Source organism: Fukomys damarensis, unplaced genomic scaffold (assembly GCF_012274545.1).
Source record: "Fukomys damarensis isolate Sample0158 unplaced genomic scaffold, DMR_v1.0_HiC HiC_scaffold_36, whole genome shotgun sequence".
Lineage (NCBI taxonomy): Eukaryota > Metazoa > Chordata > Mammalia > Rodentia > Bathyergidae > Fukomys > Fukomys damarensis.
Genome location: NW_022900948.1, coordinates 49,601,682 through 49,612,263, shown reverse-complemented (window position 1 = coordinate 49,612,263; position 10,582 = coordinate 49,601,682). Strand labels below are relative to the sequence as shown.

General features: G+C 47.1%; 1 protein-coding gene across 11 annotated transcripts in view; it reads right to left on the bottom strand.

The window, feature by feature from the left end:
* The window catches only part of Ehmt1 (euchromatic histone lysine methyltransferase 1), a 191,478-nt gene that overhangs the window by 49,159 nt on the left and 131,737 nt on the right, over positions 1-10,582 (bottom strand). For 9 of the 11 annotated variants that reach the window (XM_010608766.2, XM_033759224.1, XM_010608768.3 and 6 more), the window contains 5 exons: positions 6,340-6,483; positions 5,215-5,441; positions 3,655-3,828; positions 2,612-2,694; positions 1,524-1,630 (listed from right to left, as the gene is read on the bottom strand). In XM_010608766.2, coding sequence (XP_010607068.1) covers positions 1,524-1,630; positions 2,612-2,694; positions 3,655-3,828; positions 5,215-5,441; positions 6,340-6,483 — 735 coding nt within the window. The remainder of the gene's footprint in view (positions 1-1,523; positions 1,631-2,611; positions 2,695-3,654; positions 3,829-5,214; positions 5,442-6,339; positions 6,484-10,582) is intronic. The other 2 variants (XM_033759225.1, XM_033759226.1) reach the window with 1 other exon arrangement.

Here is a 10,582-nt window from a genome sequence, read left to right as displayed (position 1 = left end):
GAGGAGGAGGAGGAGGAGGAGGAGGAGAAGAATCAACAATTGGATCTCATCTTTTTAAAAAGCTTCTACACTGCCAGAGAGAAATCACAAGACAGCTACGAGACAACCCACAATGTGGGAAAAAATTTTTACCAGTTGTTCCTCAAAGGTCTACTATCTAGAATATATAAAGAACTCAAGAGCCACGGATTTGGCTCCGTGGTTCTGCTGCTTGCCTCGCAATTGCAAGGGCTGCAGTTTGATCCCTGGTACCAAAAACAAACAAACAAACAGACCCATCCCCCAAATATAAAGACCCAATTCAAAAATGGGCATCTGAAATGAACAGGCATTTCTCAAAGAAGTAAAAGCAGCAAATAAACACATGAAAAAATATTCAACATCACTGGTCATTCAAGAGATGCAGATGAAAACAACGCTGAGATTCCACCTCACCCCACAAAAATCGCTGCTATCAAGAAATCAACCAATAACAAATACTGGCAGGGTTGTGGGGAGAAAGTAACCCTTCTCCATTGTTGGTGGGAGTGCAGACTAGTGCAAGCACTGTGGAAATCAATATGGAGACACCTCAAAGAACTAGGATTAGAAGTCCCATTCGGCCCAGCCATCCCTCTGCTGGGTATCTTCCCAAAAGAATGAAAAGAATCATACCACAGCAATATATGTGCACCCATGTTTATAGCAGCACAGTTTGGAATAGCTAAAATTTGGAAACAGCCCAACTGCCCATGAACTGGAGACTGGATAAAGATGTAGTTTTTCAATAAAATGGAGTACTACTCAGCCATAAAGAACGAGAAACTAGAGATATTTATAGCAAAGTGGATGCACGTTGAGGCCACACTCCTTAAGTGAAATTAATAAATCACATGTGTAAATACCGAATAGTCTCTCTGGTGTGAAAAACAAAGTATAAATAAGGATCAAAATGTATAATTGGTATTGTGTAATAGAGGAAGAAAAGGTCTAAAAGAATAGAAGTGGGAGAGATAAGGAAAAGGAAAGAAGGGAAAAGAAAAAATATGTGAAAAGGAAAAACATGGAAACAAAGTCTTTGTAAACAAGAAAGGGTGGAGGGGTGAAGAGATGGCTGGGGAATGGGGAAAAATAAGAACCAAGATAAGTCATGTGAAGGTACAAGATCCCGATGATGAATGTAACTGTATTACATACCTAAAATGTACCAATAAACCTGATAAAGATAAGAAGAAAAGAAAACTGCACCTGGGCCAGGGATTTACCTCAGTAGCACTGCGCTTGCCTCGTAGGTGCAAGGTCCTGAGTTTCATACCCAGTGTGTGAGTACGGGGGGGGGGGTTGCTCACTGGACAGGGACTGCAAATAATCTAAAACTGAAAAATAAGCTGAACACAGAAGCAAACACCAGAAAAACAGCTGGAGCTGGACAGGGAGACCATGTTCTAGTGGCGCTACACAGCAACATGCCTAGCTAGGAACCCAGGGTTACTTCACTATCATCAACAGCCAGGGAAGAGGCCGGGAAGTGCTGCCCTCCGAACCTGAACCAGCATGTGGCAGATGTCCACGTGGCCAGCCTCCGCTGCAGCATGTAGTGGGGAGCGCTTATTCTGGTGCTCCATTTTGAAGTTGGGGTCGATTCCATCCACTGTGAACAAACACGGTTTTACTAATTGTGTCAGGTGTACATTAATGCTCACAGTGGCTGGCAGTGCCTACAGTTGGCCACCTTCAAGATAAGCAGGCAGCTCTAGAGGCATGCCAGAACCTACCACATCACCATACCTGTCTGGTGGACAAACCAGGCCCCCCTTAGATTCACGAGATAATACACACTTGACCCTTTGTGGCCCTTTCTGAAGGTCCTCGAGTGCTTCTGATCACTGCCTCCCCCAGGCCTATGAGGACACTGACAAGGGTCAGCCAAGCTCCGAGGACAGATACACCTGGGGAGCAGGGCACCTATACAAGCCCCTTGGGTGTACGTTTGGACATTTAGCTAGGAGATCAACCACACAGTGGTGATGTGGTTTAACACTGTATGAAAATACGTGAAGTTGTTGCTTTGATCAAAATTAAATAAAGCTCTTTTTAAAGCAAACCTTAGTTTCTTTCATGGCTTGCTGTCTGACAACAGGCTCTTCTATCACATTTTTCAACCCCAAACAGATAAAATTTCAAAGGGATCAAGCCCAGGCTAAGTGTGACTTCAGGTCATCTCCCTGGGCTGCCAAAAGCACAAAGCTGGGAGGGTCCATCTGTTAGGAAGCACAGGGCAGGAACACACCCAGGACCGCTGCCGCACAATGTGCTACCCATCAGCACACAGGGCCAGCCCCCTCATCACCACATGTCACAACTGCACCCGACACACTAATGCCCTTTCTCAGTTCTGCTTCTGCTTGACTTATAATTACCTACCTAATTCCTTTTTTAAAACTAAGAATGCACAGAGAGTAATCCTAGTGCCACAAGAAAGTAAACGTGAGCATAGTAAACAGGCAGAACACTAGTGGACACCTATTTTCACTATCAGAGGAACCAGAGACTTCTGAAAAGAAAATATAAGATCAGGCTCGTGAGAAGGGGGCAACCGTGGATGTTCTGCCCCTTCTTGCCACAGACTCACCCAGCATCAGGAGCACCTTCTGCAGCTCACCCTGTCTGGCTGAAAAGTACAGCTGCTTCGGGTGGAAGCGAAGCTTCTTGGGTCTGTGGGGAAGCAGAGAACAGCAGTCAGCATGGGCCTAGGTCAAGCCGCACACCGCTGGGGAACTGAAGGTGCTGGGCAAGGGACCCCTGCCAGTTCCTCCAGTCAAGTGCACCATACCCACCAGCCCTGAGCGCCTCAGTGAATAAAGCCAGCCCTGTCTTCTTTGCCACAGCATGAGAATGCTGCATGAGGCCACCTCATGATATGACAACAGGACTCAAAGCACACAAAGAGTCACTGCTGTGTAGGCCAAGGAAGGCCCAAGGAGCCATTGACCCACACTTAGCTGCACATGCAGCTCAGTCTCACATGGGTCCCAGCGCTGTCACTGAGCTGCACAGCCAGCCTCCAGCAGTGAGGAAGTTCTTGGGCAGAGTGGAGATGCTGCACATCTGCTCTGAAACCTTAATAACAAACGTGACAACCAGGAGATGGCCATCGGATAGACAGAACAATCTTACAGAATAGGCTCAGAGATCAGGCTGGAGAGAGACAACAGAAAGCCATAGGAAGAGGCTACCCAGGACCAGGAAGGTCCAGCACAGGAGAGTTAGCAACACCAGGATGTTTTATTAGGCAGAAGAGTACACATGTCATTCTTTCCCTAGAAGAGAGTGGGCTTGGTACAATGGTCCCATCAGCCTTACTAAGGCAGATGAGGCTGCCCTGGGATGGGAAGACAAGGATGCCCAAGCAGGCCCAAGGCTGCAGGGATCCCTCCTCCACCCTCACATGGCAGTGTCAGCATCAGGGTCTGTGGGTGGATTAGCCAGGCATGTCCACAAAGCTCTCATGACTTTTCCAACTCAGCATGACAAAGAGGACCAAAGCTTACAATTATCTCCCCAGTGTAAAGATTTATTCTGACCAACAGTGTTATTCCAAAGATGAAATGCACACATGACTCCAGGGCAGAACACAGGCCTTGAGCTACCTCTGAAACACAGACTAGCTCTTACTTTTCTGAGTCCAGAGCGATCAGAGCACTCTCCAAGGTTTCCTTCCCGGGTCCCTGGGAAAGGCCAGAGGTCTGCCTCACGAGCCCAGCCGACCCTGTGCCATCAAAGCCCTCCGGCACCTGGGGAGCTGTGCTCTGCAGCTTGTCATCCTCAGAAAGCGGGGTTGCAGCAGTGCTTAAGGGTAAAAAAAAAATCATTGAAATGTTGAGCTATGGCATTTGAAAAAGCTCCGTTCTCATGGAGATCAAGAAAACAGTATAACCTGCTTCAACCCATCCCTGCCAGTAGCTTAAGGGTAGACAATGGATAGACAACTGACCACAAGCTGGGACCCAGGTGAGGCGCCCAGAGTACCGAAGCCTGTTCCCTGAGAACTGCGACCTTTAAAGCCATGGCAACACTCCCAGGACTCCTGGTCACACAATCAAACCTGCTTTTATGACCAAATTTTCAGTCACACCTGTACTGCCCACTGACCTTCCAGCAGAAGGAAACCCACAGCTCTGTGACTTAGACACACTGAGTTCACTGATTATAGTGAAGGGATCAATAGCATTTCAGTATTTTTCCCCCTCATAAAAGGGACTGAACTCCCCATTTGGGAGGCAGGCAGGCGGGGTGCCACTAAGCTAAATCCCTGGCCCTCCAGTCCTTAGTTTTAAGGTCTTTACAGTCACAGTTCTTTAAATGACCTTTACTCTAGTTTTAGTTTCTTTTCTATCACTGTGATAGTTACTATGTTGGTCTTCTCTTCTCTGCTGAGTAGCTTGTAGGGTGTGCTGCCATTCTGAAAGGCTTTCTTCTTCATCTCCTTCCTAGCAGGCCCTGGTTGGTAGATGCTGACTGCTGTGTTTCTCCTATTCTCTTGCTGACCTAGCAGCTCTAAATTTTCAGCTGCTTCTGCTAGATTCTCTCAGAAAGGCAATTACATGTATATATGTGAGTGCTTCTAACTCTTTTGGACTGCACTTCCTGCCCTCAGCAATGGCCTGGGACCTTACTGCCAAGAGCGCTGTAGGAAAACCCTGAAGCAGCTGACAGGTACATCTGTGCAATAGCCACCTATGCTGACTGGGCTACTGATAAATATTATAATGCCACGCCAATTAGGCTGGTGTGAAAATTGGCTCAAAACAGGCAAATGAACCTGCAAAATCAAATTGAGAGGGACCCACATATGAACGGCAATAAATGAATAGCAGTGTTTCCATGTGTATGCACATGCACACAAGTGCACATGTGTCTGTGATACTGGGGACTGACTAGGGCCTTCGCTTCAAGTTACATCCCCAGCCCTTTTTATTTTTTCTTGGGCGACAGAGTCTTGCTAAGTTGGCCAGGCTGGGCTCAAATTTCAACCCTTCTGCATCTCCTTCACAAGCATCTAGGGTTACAGATGTGTGCCACCACGCCCAGCTAGTGTTTAGTAAATGTCAGAAATCATAAGCATCAGAGTTAGCTGAGACTTCTGGATAAAGCAGCAGAAACCAGTCACAATTACAGATGATACATCCTCAGAGACACCAGTGGAAGCTCAGCCAAAACTGCATCAGCAGGTACCTGCCAGTGGTTGTGTCGGCCCTGCCTTCGGCAACCAAGCTCTTCTCCTGTTCAGGGGCAGGCATCACCGTGGAGGTGGTGTCTGCCTTTGCTATGGTCACCTCTTTTGCCTTGGAGGTGTCCTCCCCGCAGTGGGGACAGTAGCTGGCATTGTTGACTCGAGAGGCACAGTCCTTGTGGAAACGATGAGAGATGCTGCTCTCAGGCTGACATTCCATGAAATTACCCTGGAAATAGGAAGGCAAAGATTGTGTTCAAAAACTAGGGCTGATATTCAGAAAAATAATGCTTGACTGAGCCTGTTGAGCCAAGCAAGTGAGTGAGCACTCAGGCAAGGCCTGGTGCTGGCCCAGTTCCCAGCTGGCAAGGAGTAAGAATGGTGTCTGCAAAGAGCTCCCTCAGCCCTGCAGGTTCCAGAGAGCAGAGGCCAGCAGCAACCACCTCACTGTCCACCTAGCACCCATGACCAAGAAGACTGAGTCCTCACTGTCTGGCCACTCAAATGGAGCAAGAAGCTGCACAAGAAGCACTAGTCCACATAAGGACCACTGGGTGGGACCCTGTTCCACAGAACTGATGGGTCAGACAGGACAAGTCTTGAATCAAGGGGTGAAGGGCTTGTTCCTTGCATTTGAGTGAACACAGGCAGATGAGCACCAGACAACAGCTAGAGATGAGACGCAGAAAAGTACCTCTCTTTCTCATGGGAAGCACAAAAAAGGTGTCTGGAGAGAGGGGAAGGCACAAGGTGTGAAACTCAAAGACAAGCCCCTGATGGAAGCTCCTGGCCCAGGTCACAAAGGGACTACAGGGTGTCTGTAGGCGCCTGTGGCTGTGGTGAAGGATAGTACAGAGCCTTACTTGGGCTCCACAGAAGAAGCCTGTTGCAGGAGTGCGCAATGTCTGACTGAGTTTAGAGCTGTGCCCCTCCTCTGCACTCAGATAAAAAGGGGCTCACAGGTACTGCCAGGGGAGCCAAGGGCACCCCAGCCACACAGGAGGAGCTGGCTTGGGAAGCTCAGGGAACCTCCTCACATGGGGCCCAGGCCTAGGATGAACTGCCTGTCAGTTTGGGCCTCTGTAGAGGACACAGGCCCAAAAGGCCCATAGCGGCTGGGCTCTTACCGCTGTGCAGAAGTAGCCGCAGCCAGGACAGCACTGGTGTTTCACCATGCGGCCCCGATGGTCCTCACACAGCACCAAGAGAGGCGCCTTGTTGGACGGGCGCATCAGCTCGTACTTGACCACGCTGTTTGTGCACCGGCCCAACTGTAATCAGACAAGACCAGGGTCAGTGACAGAGCCATGAGGGCATAGCTTTCCGACCCACGGGCCCTGGGACGTGCCCAACATGGGGAGGTGCCCAACAACGAGCCTGGACTTGAGAGAGTTCAGAGCACCTGACGTACACCAGCCAGCACCAAGAACCCAAAGAGGAGTTCACTGTCTTCTGCACCCCTATGGAAGAAGGCAGCCAGGTGACCACATTCAGAGGACCAGAGGCTTAACCTGGGCAGAAATGGAGGACGGCATCAGGGAGACAGGAAGGCTGGGCTGGGTGTCAAAGAACAATGGCTATATACCAGGCAGGACAGCCCAAGCCACCAAAGAGAGCCAAGGGGACAGCAAAGGAAGCCCCCAAGTACTCCAGGGCAGCTGGTGCACACAGGATCCCAGTAAAGATGCAGAAAACAGAAAAGAGCAGTCTCCAGGTCTGCTGGAAGTCCTGAGAAGACCAGGATTTGAGGAGAGTCATGGTGGAAGCAGAGGCTGTTTCAGGGTGAAGACCTCTGAGATGTGATTACATAGCTCAGCATGCTGGCCAAAGGAGATACTGTATAGGCAAAGGGTCTTTGTTCACTGTGTAAAGCCATCTGACATCCAGCGAGAAAACAAATAGTAGCATATCAGGAAAAAGCAAAGAATTAAGTGGGAATTCACAAAAGAACTGTTACAAATGCCCCCTAAACAAATAACTAAATGCTTGAACTTCCTGGCAATCAAAGAAATGTAATATAACCAGCCTCCAGGACTCTTCTATTCTGCTGCGCAAACAACCACTTTTAGTTAGGCCTGCGAGTGCAGGCTGTGGCTTATGGTGTCTTGACTGGTGTATATGACCTGCCAGACCAACAAGGGGCTTTACCAACATCCACACAGACCGTGTTAGAATCATCCAGAAAGTTTTCTGCTTATTTTTTTAAAAAACAAATTGGACATCATCCTATTATCTACACAACAAAAACAGGAAGGGGAAAAAGGCAGCCATGTACGTCCAAAGGAAGTATACTATAGGGAACAGGGAAAAGGGTGTTCCTAGAACCTCTCCAGTGAGGCCCAGTATCCTGCAAGCCGAGACAGCACAAGGTGAATTAACTTACTAGACAGAAAAGACAGAAAAATGAGACTTAGAGAAGAAGCTGAGCTTTGGCCTGATCAATGCTGCTCTGGGCAGCAAAGACAAAAGCTCCTGAACTTGCCACACCTTTATTCAGAACATCACGACAAACAAATATAACAGATGACTCAGGGCAGAGTTCAGTACAGGGAGAGCAATAAATGTAAAAGCTCACTCAGGGCACAGCAGTGGCAGCAGCAGCAAAAATCCTAGAACAATGAAGAACTACGCAGATGAAGACTGTGCTCCTCCCAGGATGTCTTTGGCTGGTGTAATCTTGTCCTGGAACATCACAGCATCACTGGACCACTGAGGTTTCAGCTGTGACCGCAGGCCAAAATGGAGTTATAGATAGGAGAACTAGGCCTAATCATTTTAATTGTGAAACAATTTCCCCCCAATATTATGTAAAATTGCTCCTAATAGTATACCCTCTCCCCAACATGACCAAGTGGCTCTGCTCTGCACCCTTGGTCAAGACCTGTGGATGTAGATCATTTATGGTTACTGATTTATAAAAATGTTTATAATAGATTATGGTAAAAAAGCAAATTATCTGAAACAAGACATATCCTGGGGTACATTAACAGAAAAGTCTGGAAATATGTGCAAAAATACGACAACCAGTTACTTCAATGTTAAGAATAGGAGGCAATTTATATTTCCTTCTTTAGCCATGCCTTTAGTGTCTGAATTTTACAATGAGTACGCATTATTTATATAACCATAAAACATGATTAAGATGCATGATTTTGTCTAACTGGGATGGGAAAGGAGAGCTGAGGGTTAGAGGTTGCAGCAGAATGGCAGAGCACAGGAAGGTGATGTTTTAGAGAACTTCAACTAAGTAACAATGAAATCCAGTTAAGGTTGAAAATGAGAGAAAACAGAAACAACTAATGAACAAGGGGGACAAACATCTCAGCACCCACAGCAGCCCCAAAGAAATTTCACCAGGAGAACACGGAGCAGAGGAGGAGTTTGAAGGACCACATAGGAGAGGAGTCACACACATCCTCACAAGGCAGGAAGCAAGTGGACTTACAGGGCCTGCTGGTAAAATACTGGCCTAACCTAGTCAGGGACCACGTGGAGGACCTGGCAGGCAGAAGAGCTGGTGCTTCTTGTGGAGGGAGAGGAAGGGCTGGCTTGTGAGGAGTGGTCTAGGTAGGGCCTCCAACACGTTCATCATTACAAAGGACTTCCTACCAGCTTTACAGTGTGTTTTATTAAACAGCCTAATAAGAAAATTTCCCAAGAACAGAGATAAAATACAGTGAAGCTCCATGAGCCCACACGTAATCCCAATTTCAAAAATGACCAATATTCTCCATTTTCATTTGTGCTGTCCTCCATAACCTTTTTATTAGAGAGAAATGGGCTGGTGTATTTATGGGAATCATATTATTTTTACCCATAAATAATTCAGAGTGTATTGCTAGCATAACCCTCAGACCATTCTCATACTCAACAAAAGCAATAATTCCTCAGAGCACCTAATACCCAGAGCACAAAGATTCTCTGCTTTACTTTACTAGGAAACAAACATGCTCAGCATACAACACCTGGCCAGCCTCTTGTCATCTGCAGAGCCCCCACTCTTTTTGGTTTAGATCTAAAACGTCCCCCCAAAGTATCATGTATGTAGGTTATGTGATTACGGAGGTGCTAGACTAGACACGTGCATAGATAAGTTCAGTGGTTCCAGTGTTGTTAGGAGGTGAGGTCTGGTGGGAGGGGTAGCTCAATGGTGTTCTTGTTGCTGGCTTCTCTCTTCCTATCTGTTTCCTGGATGCCATGAACTGAGTGGCCTTCCTCCACTAGACCCTTCCACCATGCTGTTTCTGCCTTGGAGCCAGCCAATTATGGACTACAATTTCTGAAACTGTGAGTGAAAAGAAATCTCTCTTAAGTTGCAAATGTTAGGTATTTTGCCTCAGGGATAGGAAAGTGACTAAGGCAGAAAATTAGCAGTAGGAATGGGGTCACTGCTGTGACTGTACTTGATCATATTGTTCAGAAGCCTCTGGAACTGGTTTGTACGATGAGTTTGGAAGTTTGAAGGCGGCTACTAGAACATTGTGAGCCCTAAAACATTGGTATATGATGCTGGTGGGTGCTCTGAAGATCAAAATGCTAATAAAAATGCAAACAGTAAAGGTGAGGCTTATGAGGTTTGCCAGGAATGAGGATTCTACCAGAAACTGGACTATAAGACATGTGGGTGTTTCATTTTGGCAAGTAATTTGTTTTGTCCATGTCCTAAGACTTTGGGTAAGGCTGAATTAAAAGGCCTTGCTTGCTCCCTCTTTACTTCAGAAGAGCATCTGATCTGCCTGTCCAAAGGCCTGTAATTCATATGTAATCAAGAGGCATTCTGATGCTTCAATCAGTCTGATATTTTCTGTTACATATCCTTCCTTGGCCCTCCTGTGACCAAATTTATACAGAAGCCCAGATATCTAAACAAGTTCTCCCACAGAACACTATTAGAAATAGGGCAGCTCCCCTTCTAGTCCCCTTTTGTTTTTGGTCCCGGGGATCGAACTCGGGTCCTTGCACTTGCGAGGGAGGCCACCGGACCGCTGAGCTAAATCCCGGGTCCTTTAGTCCCCTTCTTAACGAGAGCGGGGGTCCTCACTGGGATGGCAATGGGGACAGTGGGCATTGCTACATCCACATATTTCTAGCAGGCTCTGTCCATGTAGATTTCCGAAGACATGGACAAAATAAGCTAGACCTTAAATACAGTACAACAAGATCAAATAAATTCTCTAGCAGCAAGCCATGTAACAAAACAGAAGGGCCCTTGACATGCTGACAGTGGCCCAAGGGGGAACGTGCCAGGTGCTAGATGATGAATGCTGTTGTTTTGTTAACCATTCAGGGATTGTTAAAGCAAAGGTTAAAGAATTACAGAGGCGCACTGAAGAGCAAAAGAGATGATAGAATTATAGGGGAACAGACCAA